The 17,754-nt window shown below is 33.8% G+C and overlaps 1 protein-coding gene across 1 annotated transcript; it reads left to right on the top strand.

Annotated features, from left to right (window-relative positions):
• The first annotated feature begins 4,388 nt into the window (after positions 1-4,388).
• Positions 4,389-6,282, top strand: LOC147387932 (Carbohydrate-binding X8 domain superfamily protein). The gene is made up of 4 exons (XM_086419972.1): positions 4,389-4,631; positions 5,639-5,670; positions 5,773-6,007; positions 6,122-6,282. Exons 1-4 carry the CDS (start codon positions 4,559-4,561, stop codon positions 6,145-6,147), a joined length of 366 nt encoding a protein of 121 aa, XP_086276098.1. The 5' UTR covers positions 4,389-4,558; the 3' UTR covers positions 6,148-6,282.
• The last annotated feature ends 11,472 nt before the right edge of the window (positions 6,283-17,754 follow it).

The following is a 17,754-nucleotide window of genomic DNA, read 5'->3' as shown; positions in this document are numbered from 1 at the left end:
ACTTAAAATCCTACAATGTTAGAAAGGAAAGTGTTAGTGTATTTATTTTTTTGACTAAAAGATATTGCTCTTTATTCTTGTGTGGGTGGGTGTGAATGCTAATATCCAAAAGTTGAATGGGATTTTAGCAATCTAGAAACATATGTTTTTTGTAAGTCCATTTGTGAAAAGCAATTTATATACTGTCTTTTAGTTGTGCTGGGGTGACACAAGTGGAGATACAAAGGTGACAAAAACTTGTGGTGGCGCACACATTATCATAGATGCTTTTTTACGAGATACGAGTAAAAAGTATTTATGGTTATGTGTATGCCACCACATCGTTTTTGTCACTTTTGTATCTCCGATTGTGTCATTCCAGCATTTTCCATTATCTTTTAGTGAAAAAATAAGTTGTATAACAATTTTTTTAGGTCACTCCACTGCGACTCTATCTAAATTATGTATGTTAGAGAGAGGGATTCTATTGCCACGCCCACTTTTGCTAATGCCACCCCCAACTCATGTAAATCACAAAAGAATTTACTCCATGGTTGCAAAACTTGTCCAAGACTGAGATGTATTGTCCGAGTCGTCTAGGTATCGGGCATGAACGAGACGGATGCGCAAGTCATTTTTTGAACGAGATTTAATACCTCGAGTTCATTTTTGAAATTTTTGGACAAGATGTCTCAAATGTATCGGAAAACTCATTTGAGACGACTCAGTATTTAGCATGGACGAGACGGACGCGAAACTGAGTTATAAAATCATGATTTGCACACGTCTTGGGGTGGCGTTAACAAAAGTTGGTGTGGCAATAGAAACTCTCTATAGGCCTTAAAGAAACATGAAATCCCAACATTATAAACATGAAATCCAACTGTCAAAGATAAAACCAGTATCCTAAGGTTATATAGGTTTTCATTCCCTTTTTGGTGATGCAAACCATATGTAAGCATGAAAGAGTCTTACTTTACAAGAACAGATTTGTGGATAAAAACCTCTACATAATAATAAAAATTAGTTTTTTTTTTTTTTTTTTTAAAAAAAAAATAAAAAAGACTACAATTAGACCTATGGTTTATATTATTATGGATTGAGGGATTGAAGAAGATGTTGCTCATTGAATAGAGTTGGATGGTTAAAATACATTTGCGTTTCTGAAGTAGTATGTGGCCAAGGAATACTAATTAAACTAAAAGGAAAATTATATAAGACGATAGTAAGACTCACTTATAGAGTTGAATATTGGACAATAAATTGGAGAAGCAGTGATGAGTATTTTAAGATGAATGAGCGGAAAGATTAGAAGAGATCATAAAAAAATAAAAAAATAAAAAAATAAAAAAGAATGCACTTGAGAGAGGAAATTTTTTTTATAGTTATAATGGTAATAAAGAAGGAAAACGTCAGCCGAGATTGTAAGACTGACTTTTTGTGGCCAATTGACTTATATATAGTTTTTGCGTTTGATAAGAATTCTATTATCAAAGAGACGTCAATATTAGAAGGGTAGAAGGGATATCTCGATGTTAATTAGAAAATAGAAACACTTCATTCGATTTTAGAAGTATCTCTAGGCCTTCAATTCTCATCTATATGAGTGGGACAATACCCCATAAAATAAAATAATAATAATAAGAGAGTCAATCGACCAAGATTGAGATCGAATGGGTTTTGAATTGAAGTGTGATCTTCATCAATCATTAGAATCCTAAGGCCGAATCAATATAAAAAGGGAATTGAAAGTAAGTTTGGAATTAAAGGCACATGGATCAATTGGTTCACAAGTTTTGGGGCATTAGCACGTGATCAACGAAAGGCACACCTCCAGCAAATCAGTCGATCGATTTCAATGGCACAAGATAGGTACATCTAACTTAACCAATTAGAAGTATGATTAGAATTTCTTGAGATATATGTGATTTCATTGATTTTGGATGTTTTATAAATCTAAAGTTTATGTGAAAAATATTTAAATCTCATAAAAATGGATTGGGAACAGCCAAAGAAAGTTGATTGCAAATTTAATTAGAAAAAAATATTCAAGTTGAAGATCCTAAAAGAGTGAGATGAAGACCTAAAATAACATGGGTGGAGATAGTGAAATCATATATGAATTCATTCCCACTAACATTAGACGAATGGGTTCAAAGTAGAATGGAAGAACATGATTTGTTTAGCTGATCCCAAACCTTTGGACCATGGTTTTGTTATTGTAGTTATATTAGTGATCCTATTTAAGAGACCAACTTGAGCAACAATCAGCTTTATCAAATGATTTTAACCATTGATGCATCCAAAACCTGTCAGTCGCTTCGTGTCTATTATTATCGACCTAATTATTTTTTGATTCAGTTTTGGAGAGCCATCATGGTCTATTATTAGGGACACTTCAAGTACCCATCCACATTAAGTAGACATTCGTCGACATTAAGTAATCTAATTAAATATCAATCATTAACGTAGTAAGAAATACATGTATTTTTAGTTAAAATGAGATTCCAAAGAAAATGTGGAGTTTTTGTTTTACTTTCTCTTTACATAATAGAACCCATTTATATTTTTGTTCTTTCTCAATCTCAATTATAAACGAAGACTCGAAATCCTAGTTTCTTTCCAAAAGTTTGATTTGCTTTAAGATTTCGTAGTATCGATTATTGATTGAAAATTTTTGTGTCATTCTTTTTGTCTATCTTACTTGGTACTTGTTGGGTAATGGGTATTTGTAGAGTTGAATTTCAAAGATTTCATACCTAGAACCAAAGCAATCGGACCAAAACCAACTCGATGAAACCCTTACTATTACTACAAGTATAGATAGTACTATATAGATTACCCATCCTTGCATCCCTTCGAAATTGCACATACAATTAGATCTATATTAACAAAGTTCAGATTCAGTAATTATTCGGTAGAGTTCAATTCTAATATATTTGATAAAATTTTATTCGAAAAATTGATAATGTTTTTGGGTTTCTAACTAAAACCATCAACATCATCTTCAACCTCTTAAAACTCCTATATAGTTGAAAAATGAATAAATTTTGAAGGTAAAGGATGTATCTATCATCTATCCTTTGTGGATGGTGCAAAATGAATTATATGAGTATTTAAGTCATCTTAATTAGTCTATAACAAAGGACTAAGGTCAAGGCTTTCTATTGGTTGGAAAACATAGAAGTATCTCATAAGGGCATTTAAGTCATTTATTTTGACTATAAAAAAAAATAATACGATCACAACAAGGGAAGAGACCCCAAATTTGATCTCTTATTTAGATAATTTTATCAATTTGTAGAAAAATTCAAAGAATTTTGTGATTATGGGGGTTTAGATGTGCACCAAACAATTTAAATCTTGAAACAAACAGCTCGTCGAACGTCTCTTTTTTTGTTTTTTTCTTCCAAGTGACACTCATTTTAGACTAGAAAGTCAAAATGTTTGAGTTGAGCCCAATCCCAGCTTGATAGGACCCACCTTATTCTATTAGTAGGCCTACAATGTTGGCTCCTATATTTGGACTCACAAGTAATGGTTAATTTTGGATTGGGGCCCAGTAATATGGGCCCACTTTAATTGACAGGCACTCTAACTTTAGCTAAATTAGAGTAGACACCGATGTGTGATTGTCGGCAATAACCGAGAGAAAATAATTGAAATTTTACTCTCATAGCTGCAGTAAAATGTTGCACCTTCATATTTCACAAAATCCTTCGTGACCAATTGCACAAAACCTAATTAGGGTATTGGGGATGCTTCATTGCATGTGGGTTCGTGTAATTGGTCGATTCAGGAATTTAAAAAATCTTAGATTGATTTTTATGTTCGCAAATATTTTTCCTTGTTAGTATTCGCTTTGCATTCATTTGAGAATTGGGATGAAAATCAAAATGGAAAAATCACGACCGTACGATTAAAATTTGAAAAACATCAACACTAGCACATGAAGGGACATGATTGATTACTACTCTTAAAGTGGGCCAATTAATATGAATTATCCCCTTTGGTGAATATAGACCACATAAATCAGTTTGATTGGTGATTTAGTAGCCGTTGGATTTGAACATAATTTTATCATAAAAAAAGTATACAAAACCAATGGCTAGAAATCACTCATCAGGGTTTACTAGGATCCAAGGCATTCATATTCTTGGGACCCACTGATCCTCTAAACATTTGTCTGCCTTAGGTTGAAATCTACACCTCACAAATCAGCTTTATAGATGATTTGTAGCCATTGGACTACATGTTTGTCAGAGATGGAGAGATCCAACGGTTTAAAAGCATTCATCAGTATTTATTTATTTATTATACTGTGGGCCCTCTTTTTGTATTCTTTCTCTTACACACTGAGGTTTCCATGATTAGAGCCGCTGTTGGACAAATGGGACGATAGAAAGGCCGCGTGTCAGTCTGTTATCAATTGTCAGTTTCTTCAACCAAAGAAGAAGCCCACCATTATCAGATGTAGCCGTTACAGCTTCTTCTCATTTAAATATCAAAGCTTCTTCATCTCTTTCTCTCTCCTCACAAGAGCCATATTCAACTCTATTGCCTATCATTCTTCACAGCGATGGCAAAAGCAAAAGCATCCCTCTCTCTTCCTCTACTGACTCTTTTTGCTCTGCTCTTGTCCTTCAACTCAGGTACTTTCCACTCTCTCTCTCTCTCTCTCTCTCTCTCTCTGTCTGTCTCTCTCTCTCTCTCTATATGTATATATATATATACTTTTGCTGGTTTTTCTTAAAGAGTACTTCATTGATTTGGCTAGTTTTCTCGAAATATGAACTGGGTTTTGTCATTTTCCATGTTTGCTTTCCTTATATATTTGAAATGAGGGCTCATAAATTGGATACTCTATCTCAAAATTCTGGCTAATTAATTGGTGTGCTGGTTCATGCTTTGATCATTTAGGCCTAATTTGATATGGGTTCTTTTAAAAACATGCTTTCCTTCAAAATTCATGCTCAAATTGGGCTAATTTGCTCTCTTTCTCTCTCCACTGTAGGCTTTCTGCATTGTTAATGGGCAATGGTTTTTCTCAAAATCTGTCGGTTTTTGTCCCTTTCTCAGGTTTTAATATTATTATTATTTTTTAAGTTCACTTGAAATTCCATAAATTTTGATACTTAGGACCTGGTTCATAGTTTGATCAATTTTGCTTAATTGGAACTAAGCTTTACAAACTAAAATATTTCTCTTAAAACTCCATCCTCAATTGGCCTAATTTGCTTATTATCTCTCTTGGGTTTTCACTTAATTATCATGTTATTCTTTAGATCTAAGTTGGGTATCACTTGAATTGCAAATTCTACTCCATCTCTTACTGCATTACCCTTATTAATTGGTCAAACATCTTGCAAGACATCCAAAATTCTTACTGGTTTGCCATAATTCATAATGTTTTAATCAACTTCAAAATGGATTCTGTGATTTTGGTTTTTTGATTTCAGGTACTTCAAACCCTAGTTACTAAAATATATTAATAGATTATCTGTTTAGATCTCACATTGTAAAACAAAAAAAGAACAAAATTTAACAATGGAAGCTGTGATTCATCTTCTGCATTGCCCCTCTTTTGGGTCAAGCTTCCTTTATTTCATGCTTTATGTACTTATGGTCAATTTGTTGCAATTTTATTTATTTTTTGTAGGAGGAACTTTGAAGTTAGTGAATGGTGATGAGGTAATTCTAATTCCCTCTTTCCCACTCTTATTTACTAAAAGAAGAAGAAAAAACAAGAGGATTTATTCTAATTTGAATCCAATTGTCATGATGTTGTTGTAGAAAACTTGGTGTGTGGCCAAGCCTTCGTCCGGTGAAGCGACATTGTATGAAAACCTCAATTACGCTTGCTCTCAGGTTGATTGCGGAATTCTGCGAAAAGGTTGCCCATGCTCCATCCCAAACAATCTCATGAATCATGCTTCTGTAGCCATGAACCTTTACTACCAGTCTATGGGCAGGAACAACTGGAATTGTCAATTCAAGAACTCTGCTCTCATTGTCAAGACCGATCCAAGTAAGCCCTTTTCTCGATCATTCAAGAAGATAATTAGGTAAATTATTTCGTTTATCGGGTTATTTAGTTGACTGAAGAATTGTTTTTTTTTTCTTGTAATTTACTATGTTGCAGGTTATGGTGATTGCATCTATGAGTAAATAAAGAAAAGGAAGATGTGTCTGCTCTTGAAATGGTGTCTATATTTTAGTTGTTGTTTTCTATGTGATGAACTCAATAATCTCAGTATCATCTACAGATAAATCATAATATGAGAATGTTTAATATTTCACACATGTATATGCGTGTTTTTCATTTGTTTAGGTTGTCTTCATGGTCATGGTAGTCTAGTAGAGAGAAATGTTTAAAATCTCATCTCAAGGCAATGTTTTGAGAAAGAGAAAATTCTAAAATCATCTCGACTTTAACATTCAATTTTTTGGGTCAATGTTTGATTTTGGTTTCAGCCGAAACCAAAATGTCTCAACCGAAACATTTTGCAATAGTGTGAAACTTTGCAGGTGCCAACTATCTTAGTTGGTAAAGTCTTTGGGTAACCTGGGTTTAAATCCCGTCAGCACCGAGTTATCGATCTAAAAATAAATAGTACAAAACTTTAAACCATGGTTGAAATTGGTTTATTGTTCTAATTGGTGAAAATGGTTGTCACTAACACTGGTCAAGATTTAAAATCTTGTCACATGTCGGTCAAGAGAAAATCAAAATTGACTCAGTAGAAAATAATCTTAAACAGAAACAAATTCTATATAAGCAAAGCTAATCAAAATCTATTACAATCTTATTGTGATCCCAGCCCATAGGAGAACATGATTTGGTTGATCACGTTACACCTGATTACACTGCATTATATTCTAGTACTTTGACATATGTTCATTCTCATGGTTTTTTTTTAATTTAGTGTGGGTGATGAATTTAAAACTTGACTAATAAAAATCTTGAATTCTCTACAATCGAAAATCATGAATAATGCAGTTGAGATTGAAGCACATAACCGTTTTGTTTCAAATTAGATCAGAATATAATAGAATAAAGTAGAATAAATAATAATCGAATCCTCCAAGTTCTTGACTGCAAACACAAAGATTCGAACGTATTATTCAATTGTACAAAACAAAGGTTAGGAGAAAATTAGAATCATATTATTGGATAAGTATTAAATATACTTATTATTTTCTAATTAAAATAAGTTTGTGGCCTTTTCACATATACAATTTTATAAATACTGGATTGTAATTGCTCAAAATATAAGGGTAAAAGTGAAAATCATGCATGTGGTCTGACATTGACTCCCAACATCAAATATGATGGATTAATGAACATCTTATCAAATTTAAGTGGTATCTATCCAATACTAGAATTCTAGGATAGGTAAAAAACCCAGTATCCCTCTTCATAATTAAGTAGTCGTTCCCCCCCCCCCTTCCCCCCTTTTACATATAGTTCTATTCTTGAGATAGAGGCTCCCATCATCAAGGTGTAGGTAGAGTTAGGGTAGTACACCTATTCTTCACGGATTGAGATTGAAGCATTGTTTGTGGATTATTGAAAAAGCGACTCTAGGTATTTTATATTTATTTGTAGTTTTGTTCAATATCAAATCTTAGATCCATCATTATTTAGATGATCTTTACAACAATTGATATCAAAGCCATTGATGGATTTGTAAAACATCAATTAAATCTAAGTTAAACTAGATTCAAAGTTTTTTTTTATATCATGTTTTTTTATCAAGTTTTTCGATCTCTAAAGGGCCTTTTTTTTAAACCATAGATCCATGTTTTTTTTAATTTATTTTGAAGAACAATAAAGAAATATATATATATATATAATCTTTAAAAAGGGGGTTGTTAGATTTTAGTTTTTGGACTATTTATAGTCATTGGACCTTAGATAGGAGGCTGTTGGACATTTTTCGATCGTCGAAAGTATCGTCCAATGCCGTTGATCAAACCTGTCGGTTGGCCAATAGGGGTTGTAACATGGGTGGCAACGGCTAGGGTTTTTGGAGTTGTTACAATCTTCTTGAAGAAGAAGTCAGCTAGGTTTTTTTAGTTCGTTTGGGCCAAGCTCGTTTCAGCCCATAAGACTTTTTTGAGCCTATTCACTATGGTCAATGACACTTGACTCAAGTCTGGTGTCTTACATGCTCTGTGAACATGTGATAACAACCGAGTCAACTTTGCTGACTCAAACCAGCCCAACTTGTTTGACTCAAGCCAACTACACCAACCAAATCCGATCCAATTAACTTGACCCATTTAGGTCAAGTCCTAACTAAATGACCCGACCCATTTAGGGTCAAACTTTGACCCATATATCCAAACCATTTGGGTCAAACCCAATTCGATTCTACCCAAATCAATTTAGTTAGTTAAAGCGTGAACCAACCTATTAAAATCTAACTTTTTGAGCAAACTTTGAAAGGCCATTACTTATTCGTTTTAACTTCGATTTTGACAAACTAATTGTCCATCTTCAATATTTTTTCGATATCTATTCAATAAAATTATTAAAATAATCTTTTGACAACAACATATATCATAAAATCAAATCAAGTATGTGCCCTTCTTAGAGAATATATCTAGAATTGATTTATATTTTATGTCAAATTCTATCATTATGCTTTATAAATAATTTTAGTTATTGCTAGTATTGTAAATGTTTGTACCCACATTAAAAAAAAAGAACAATTAGAAAGAAAAATTAGATATATTAGGGTATATGTCTTACCTATAAGGATTTAGGAAGACCAATTGCGTGATCGTTCAAGAAACGTAATAGAAGCAGAATAATTGTCTGCCTAAAAGTGACTGTTCTATGAAAATTATGGGTTCTTGAATTTTTGGGTCTTAATATCTCACTAAGATTACTTTATGACATTCTTTTACATGGAATCGCTAACTCCTACCTAAAGGTGATTTAGGGATGTTTGTGTAAATATAGTAAGTAATAGTCACAAGTGTGAAGGGGAGAGAATAATAACATTTTTGCTTAAAGGTGTGGATAGTATCTGGATCAAATTGGAACTTGAGTGACTAGGTCTATGCTCGTATTCCAATACGATTTTAGGGGGCATACAACATATTGAGATCTCAACCCAAAGGTGAGTCTTAATGATTCGACTTGTCTATACTTGTAGAGTGGAAAGTTTCACTCTTAATAAAATACTTTAAAACGATTCGACCAAAATTCATAGTACGAATTGAAATAATTAAATCCCATGGTATCTATAATAATATTTGACCTTATCTTATTGCAGTTATAGATGGGTTATTGATTAAAAAAATTCTGGTAGGGATTGAACATTTTAATAGCTCTAATTATTCATCCTTAAGGATGAATATTGACATCTTGATAGGATGTATGAAATTTGATTTTATTCTTTTTGAGGACATATGAAAGTGCCCTCAATCCGTGAGTTACGAATTCGCTTTTTTGGGTTTAGGAGTCGCCACCTAGTTATTATGGTCTAGGAAATGAGTATTGACTCGAAATAGATAAAAACATATTTACAAAAAAAAACTGGTCTGAGGATCATGTTACGGGGTTAGAAGGTGTTAGGCACCAACCTCGCCCGGTAAACGCTAGTCTCTACTTTTTCCCAAAAAATTACATTGTTAAATAGACTTAAAAATAAATAAATAAATAAATATTTGATTAATTGCGACAACTGGCTCCCTCAGAGTTGATGGGGAGTGTCCTTGTGTGAGTTTTTCTATTTTTTATTCGTCATTTGATCCGTTTTGCTTTTGATTTTCAAGATGAGGTATCATCCTCATAGATTTAAGTATTTTTTATTTTTTTGGGGTATTTTTTGGAGGGTTTCTAGGTGTTTTTTGAGCAAAAACTGGAATTTGGATGTTAGGTAGGAAGTTGGGACTTCAAATTTAGGGTTTTGGGAAGATTGGAGGGGTGATTCTAACATCTATTTCCTAGGATTTCTCTTGACTTGCGAGATTGAGTTGTGGAGGCTCCTATTTATAGATTTTTTTTCGAAGAGTCGTTGTTTGATCAGGTTTCTTTTAGATAAGATAATGTTGTTTAATTAGGGTTTAATTGGGATCTTAGATTCAGATTTTAGAGTTTTGATTCTTACGTACAATCAAATAATATATTTTTTTAAGTTTTTTGAAGAACCTCCTTAATTATATCTTTAATTTTTTGGACCCCCAGATAGAGGGGTCTTTTAATAAATATCAGGTGTAAAATCTTGGTTGTTTTACATCAAATTTTTTTGTTTATTGAAAATGGAGTATATTTGTTGTACACAATTTTGATTGCACATATATAAGTCCAAGTTCAGTTTTGTGCGTTTAAATGGATCGATAAAGTCATGAAGTATATCCTGAAAGGGCTTATTGCTGTGATAGAATGGTTAGAACAGTTGTAGTTCCAACTTAACTAAGTGATAATATGTGTGGAGAGTTGTTGTTCCCACGTTCTAGGTTCAATCCCCCTTGAACCCAACTTCATTTGCTATCCACTAATCCTATACCTATCGAAAAAAATAGAAGAATGGTTAGAATAGCTCTTGGGAATCTCGTAATAAAAAGGTGACTTGTGACCACTTGTCTGGGTGGTCTAAATGAATAAGCTTGTGCACCATGTGTATCCCTTTATCTAGACTGTCTAAATAGAAGCTTTTTATTGGGCTTAGACCAATAGCTCAGTTAGTTGACAAATTGCAACCTCAACTTTGAGGTCATGGGTTCAAGTCCAGCTTACCCATAAAAAAATATAAAATAAAATAGAAGGTTTTTGTACATTGATACTATGTCCTCTAATTTCCTCTTAAATACTTTTCATAATTTGATACTGTATTTGAACTATCTTCTCTAATCTTTGTATGTATCATACTAGAGTACTATAACCAAGATCCAATAAAAGGAAAAAGGTAAAAAGAAATATAAATAATATAGTTGGGGAAGGACCAATATACTACAACTATAATGGGTATATAATACATTTCTTTGATGTAAAATTATCTTTGTAGTATAATGATCTACTCCGCTCTTTGTTTAAGTCTTCATGTTACTATGGACACAGGTTCTGATGGTTCGTTTGGAATCAAATTTAGCACAAGTTCTACTTGCAACTTGTAGAGGAGAGCTGGGAAAGTATCACTAAACTGGTCCCCTGACCCAGCAATGGTGGTGGTGATGGCAAGCCGTGGCTACCTTGGGACCTACGAGAAGGGGACCTTAATAAAAAAACCTTGAAGAAGTCGAACATGTCGCCCCATCGGTAAAAATATTTCATGCTGGAACCTCAGTCGATTCAAATGGCAACTTCATTGCAGTTGTTGGTTGTGTGCTAGGGGTCACTGTAAAGGGAAAGAACATTGAAGAGGCGAGGGATAGAGCCTACCAAGCCGTTGAAGAAATTAATTGGCTAGAAGGATTTTTTCGACCAGATATTGGCTGGAGAGCACTTCCTCACAAGCGAATTACCTAACAAGAGGTAAATCAATGCAACTTGAGGGGTTATTTTTATGACTTTAATTTAATGTCATAGTCCCTTAACTTGTAGAAAGCCTATGTTAAGCATAAGGTGAGGAAAAAAGATGTAAGATAACTTGAATTTAAACATTAGGAATTTTGGGGGAATGGGGAAAGAGGATGTGAATCAAAAGTTGTTGCCCAAAAAACTTGTTACAATATAACCTCATCATAGAAAATTTGTTCTTGCCCCCCCTACCTTTAAGCCTTAGTAGATATTGACAGTGACGAACTCACAAGTTCAGAAGTTTTCGGAAGTTATAAAAATGATGAGTGTATGTTTTGGGAATTAAAATGAACAGTATGCCAAGCTTGGAATTTCATCATATTCAGCACAAGATTAATTCACTTCGTGTAAACATTGCATCAGTTTGGCTCAAAATATTATCTCAACATTACAACACTGGTTCAAACAATGTCAGTAATTGTTTACAATGATGATTAGGAGCACATAAAATGTCAAAGCCAACAAAATAAAATAAGAGAATTTCTATTGGTACTTCCAACTTTTACTTATTACACCCCAATTTCTTAAATTATTTATCACACCCCAATAAAGATTAAAACACATCATTCAAACATTTCAAGACATTATAACACTGGATCAAACAATTTGAGTAGTTATTTATGATTATGATTAGAAATAGAAATCTTAAACAAAAAATAATAATAATAATAATAGAAACCTGGCAAAAAAAAATGAGAGAGCTTCTTTTGGCACCCCAACTATTCCCAACTATTCAATTATTATCTTTATTCTTAATTGGGGGTTAGTAAGGAAAAGTTGGGGTGCCAATAGAAGCTCTCTTATTTTTTTCCTAATACCTTTAAAGATCTATTTTATCTTAGTGAAAAATAAAAAGTCCTAACGTTTTGTTTTTATTGTTCAGTGAAAATTTTGAAAACAAGTTGTTCGCATTTTTATACTAATGGACAATGATATCAAAACCCTTATATTTTGTGAGCTTCTATTGGCGCTCTGACTATTACTTATTACACCACATTAAAAATAAAGAAAACATGGAAATGGTTGAGAATAAGTAAAAGTTGGGGTGCCAATAGAAGTTCTCTCTTAGCTAGATTTCTATTTTATGGGTATAAGATTTTATGTGAGCCTAATCATAATTGTAAACAATTGTTTTAGCATTATAATGTTGAGATAATATTTTGAGTCATACCTTTATAATGGGGATTTTTCCCAAAATGTATGCAACTCATGTCCAAATTCCAGTTGTACACTGTTCATACTTTTATAATAGGGATTTTCCCAAAACGGGTGCTATTTTAATTCCCAAAACATGTATTTTGAGTTAATTCATCACTTTTATAATCAATGAATTTGTTTGTATATCTACGAATTCGTAGATACAAAAAGTGACGAACTCACAAGTTTGTAGGTTATAAAAATGATGAATGCACGTTTTTGCAGCGTTTTGTAATCCCAAGTGTGTGAGTTGCTCGCCACACACACACACACACACACACTCTCTCTCTCTCTCTCTCTCTCTCTCTCTCTCTCTCTCTCTCTATATATATATATATAGGATAGAGTTATTACGACCCCTATTACGACTCACATTGCGACACACCGTTTGTCTTATGTGGGCAAAAATGTTTGGAATGGGCTGATTTTTTGTGAGGATGATCTCTGTGATGAGGGGATCATCCTGGAAAAAAAATCATCCAATTCCATAACTTTTAACCCCATCAAAATTGATTTACAAAAATTGGACGGTCTAAAATTTTTCAACTTGTAAACATGGGGCTAGAAGTTTCATAATGAGCTGATTTTTGGCAAGGATAATCTCCTTACCCTAGAGATCATCCTCACAAAAAATCAGCCCATTCCAAACATTTTTGCCCATATAAGACAAAACGGTGTGTCGCAATGTGAGTCGTAATGTGAGTCTACGGAACCCGACCTATATATATATATATAGGGTGCCGAACATAGGGTCCCGTTCGGCACCTTACGTGTTTTGTCCTACATGTGTTAGAACTTTTGGAATAGGCTGCTTTTTGGTGAGGATGATCTCTTCACCATAAAGATCATCCTACCAAAAATCAGCTCATTCCAAAACTTCTAATCCCATAAAAAATGGTTCACAAAAAATGGATGGTCCACGATTTTTCAACTTGTAAACATGGGGCTTGAAATTTTAGAATTGGTTGATTTTTGGTGAGGAGCTGTAGAGATCATCCTCACCAAAAATCAGCCCATTCCAAAACTTCTAACCTATGTAGGACAAAACACGTAGGGTAAAGTGTAGGGTAAAGCGTAGGGTGCCGAACATTTCCCATATATATTTGCCCAACATGTTTTATCCTACATGCATTAGAAGTTTTGGAATAGGCTGATTTTTGGTGAAGATGATCTCTACAGTTAGAAGATCATCCTCACCAAAAATCAGTCCATTCCAAAACTTCTAACCCCATGTTTACAAGTTGAAAAATCATGAACTGTCCATTTTTCGTAAACCATTTGTGATGGGGTTAGAAGTTTTGGAATGGGGCGATTTTTGGTGAGGATGATCTACTCACTATAGAGATCATCCTCACAAAAAATCAGCCTATTCCAAAACTTCTAACCCATGTTGGACAAAACATGTTGGGTAAATGGTTGGGTGCCGAACAGGGTCAGGTTCCGTAGACACATAAAACTACTCATAAAACTACAACGTTTTTGTCTTATATGGTTAAAAGGGTTCGAAATGGGCTGATTTTTTGTGACGATGGTCTCTATGGTGAGAGGATCATCCTTGCAAAAAATCATCCCATTCCAAAACTTCTAACCCCATCAAAAATAATTTACAAAAATTGGACGGTCTAAAATTTTTCAACTTGTAAACATGGGCTAGAAGTTTCATAATGGGTTGATTTTTGGCAAAGATGATCTCCTCACCATAGAGATCATCCTCACAAAAAATCAACTTATTCCAAACATTTTTGCCCATATAAGACAAAACACGTTGTAGCTTTATGTGTAGCTTTATGTATATATCCTAACCCTATATATATATATATAGGGTCCCGTTCGCCACCCTTAGTTTTACCACACACTTTAACAAACGCGTTTTGTCCTACATGGGTTAGAAGTTTTGGAATGAGCTGATTTTTGGTGAGGATGATCTCTATGATTAGAAGATCATCCTCTCCAAAAATCAGCCCATTCCGAAATGTTTAGCCCCATGTTTACATGTTGAAAAATCATGGACCGTCCATTTTTTGTAAATCAATTTTGATGGGGTTAGAAGTTTTGGAATGAGCTGATTTTTGGTGAGGATGATCTCCTCACCATAGAGATCATCCTCACCAAAAATCAGCTCATTCCGAAACTTCTAACCCATGTAAGACAAAACGCGTTTGTTAAAGTGTGTGGTAAAACTAAGGGTGGGGAACGGGACCCTATATATATATATATATATATATTATATATATATATATATATATATGGGTCCCTTTCAGCAACAAACATTTTGGCAAAACATTTTGGCAAAACATTTTTCAAAACATGGGTTAGAGGTTTTGGAATGGGCTGATTTTTGATGAGCATGATCTCTATGGTGAGGAGATCATCCTCATCAAAAATCAGCCCATTCCAAAACTTCTAACCCCATGTTTACAAGTTGGGAAATCGTGGACCGTCCATTTTTTGTAAGCCATTTTTGATGGGTAAGAGGTTTTGGAATGGGCTGATTTTTGGTGATGATGATTTCCTCACCGTAGAGATCATCCTCACCAAAAATCAGCCCATTCCAAAACCTCTAACCCATATTTTGAAAAATGTTTTGCCAAAATGTTTGTCAAAATGTTTGTTGCTGAACATTTCCCTATATATATATATATATATATATCTGGGAGCGGTTCGGTAGCCCTAAAGTTTGCCAAGTTTTGTACCAAACATTTTTTGTAAATCACTTTTGATGGGGTTAGAAGTTTTGGAATAGGCTGAATTTTTGTGAAGAGATCATCCTCATAAAAAATCAGCTCATTTTGAAACTTCTAACCTTAGTTTACAAGTTGAAGAATCGTGGACCGTCCAATTTTTGTAAATCACTTTGGATGGGGTTAGATGTTTTGGAATAGGCTGATTTTTGGTGAGTCTTATTATTTTTGGTGAGGATATATATATATGTATATATTATTTTTTCTGTGAACAACTAGTCTTATTTAATAAGGATTTCATACTCACTAAGGATCCTTGGGCTCAACTTCAAGGTTGTAGAGGACAAAATTCTATGAATTTTGAAAAAAAAAATATTTTTTATCATTGAATTTTAATTTTAAATTTGGATGTTATGTGAATTTTTTTTTTTAGATATACGTTTTTCCATGAAATCTAGAGTGCTGTGGTGGTGGATTGCCAAGGTGGTAATCCATTTGAGCAAATTGACTCTTAGTAAGACTTAAAATCCTATAATGTTAGTAAGGAAAGTTTTAGTGTTTTTTTTTTTTTTTTTTGCTCTTTATTTTTGTGTGGGTGGGTGGGAATGCTAATATCCAAAAGTCCAATGGGATTTTAGTAATCTAGAAACATATGGTGTTTTTTTTTTATTGCAATTATTAAAAGTCCATTTGTGAAATGCAATTTATATATTATCTTTTAGTCGTGCTGGGGTGACACAAATGGAGACACAAAGGTGGCAAAAACTTGTGGTGGTGCACATGTTACTGTAAATGCTTTTCTGCAAGATATGAGTAAAAAGCATCTACGGTTATGTGCATGCCACCACATCATTTTTGTCACCTTTGTGTTTCCGTTTGTGTCTTTCCAACATTTTTCATTATCTTCTAGTGCAAAAAGTAAAAGTTTTATAATAATTCTTTAGGTCACTCCAGCATGACTCTTTATGTAATTTATGTACTCTCACATGTTAGAGAGAGTGATTCTATTGCCACACCAACTTTTGCTAATGCCACCCCCAGCTCATGTAAATCACAAAAGAATTTGTTCCATGGTTGCAAAACTTGTCCAAGACTGAGATGTATTGTTCGAGTCGTCTCGGTTTGGGCATGAATGAGATGGATGCGCAAGTTAGGTTTTTGAATGAGATTTAATACCTCGTGTTCATTTTTGAAATTTTTAGACAAGACGTCTCAAATGTATCAGAAAACTCGTCCGAGATGACTTCGTATCTAGCATGGACGAGATGGACGCGTAACTGAATTATAAAACCATGATTTGCACACATCTTGGGGTGGTGTTAACAAAGTTGGTGTGGCAATAAAAACTCTAAAAAAGCCTTAAAGAAACATGAATCCCAACATTATAAACATGAAATCCAAATGTCAAAGACAAAACAAGTATCCTAAGGTTATATAGGTTTTCATTCCCTTTTGATGGAGCAAACCATATGTAAGCATGAAAGAGTCTTACTTTACAATAACAGAGTTGTGGATTAAAACCTGTACATAATAATAAAAATTAGTTTTTTTTTGTTTTTAAATAAAAAAGACTACAATTAGACCTATGGTTTATATTATTATGGATTGAAGGATTGAAGAAGATGTTGCTCATTGAATAGAGTTGGATGGTTAAAATACATTTGTGTTTCTGAAGTAGTATGTGGCTGAGGAATACTAATTAAAGTAAGGGTATGTTTGATTGCACATGGAAAATAGAGTGGAAAATTAATTTTCATTGAAAATGACATTTTTCAAGTGTTTGATTGCACATGAAATGAAAATTCATTTTTCACCTTAATTAAAAAGTCCACAAAAACATGGATTTCACTTTCCCACGCATATGGGTGGGTATGGGTGGGAAAGTGAAATCCACCCATATTTTTCATCCTCAATTTTTCTCCACTCATATCTTCTTCTTTCTTATCACTACCACCACCATTACACTAACCTCATCTTCATCACCATCGCCATCGCCGTCTCCATCTGTATCATCACCATCTCCGACCACCTTCTCTCTCTTCTTCTCCTTATTCTCTATCCCTTACCTCCTCCGCTACCACCACCACTACGTTTTCCTCATCATCTTCTTCCTCACTTACTTCCGTCGCCGCCGTCGCCACCACCACCACTTTCTCCGTCGTTGTCATCGTCGCCGCCGCCATATCCTCCCCCCTCTCTCTTCCTCCTCATCTTCTCTTCTTTCTTTTTTCTCATATTTTTTCTATGATTTAATCCAAGTAAAATCAAACAATGGAATTTGATTTTCCAACCCTGCCTATTTTCCACCACTATTTTTCCATGGATTTCAAATTCCATGGAAAATCACTTTCGATAGTAAGACTC

This window comes from Akebia trifoliata, chromosome 13 (genome assembly GCF_017979445.1).
Source record: "Akebia trifoliata isolate Shusen 1 chromosome 13, ASM1797944v1, whole genome shotgun sequence".
NCBI lineage: Eukaryota > Viridiplantae > Streptophyta > Magnoliopsida > Ranunculales > Lardizabalaceae > Akebia > Akebia trifoliata.
Note: the sequence above shows the minus strand (reverse complement) of the source record. Positions and strands in the feature narration are given on the sequence as shown.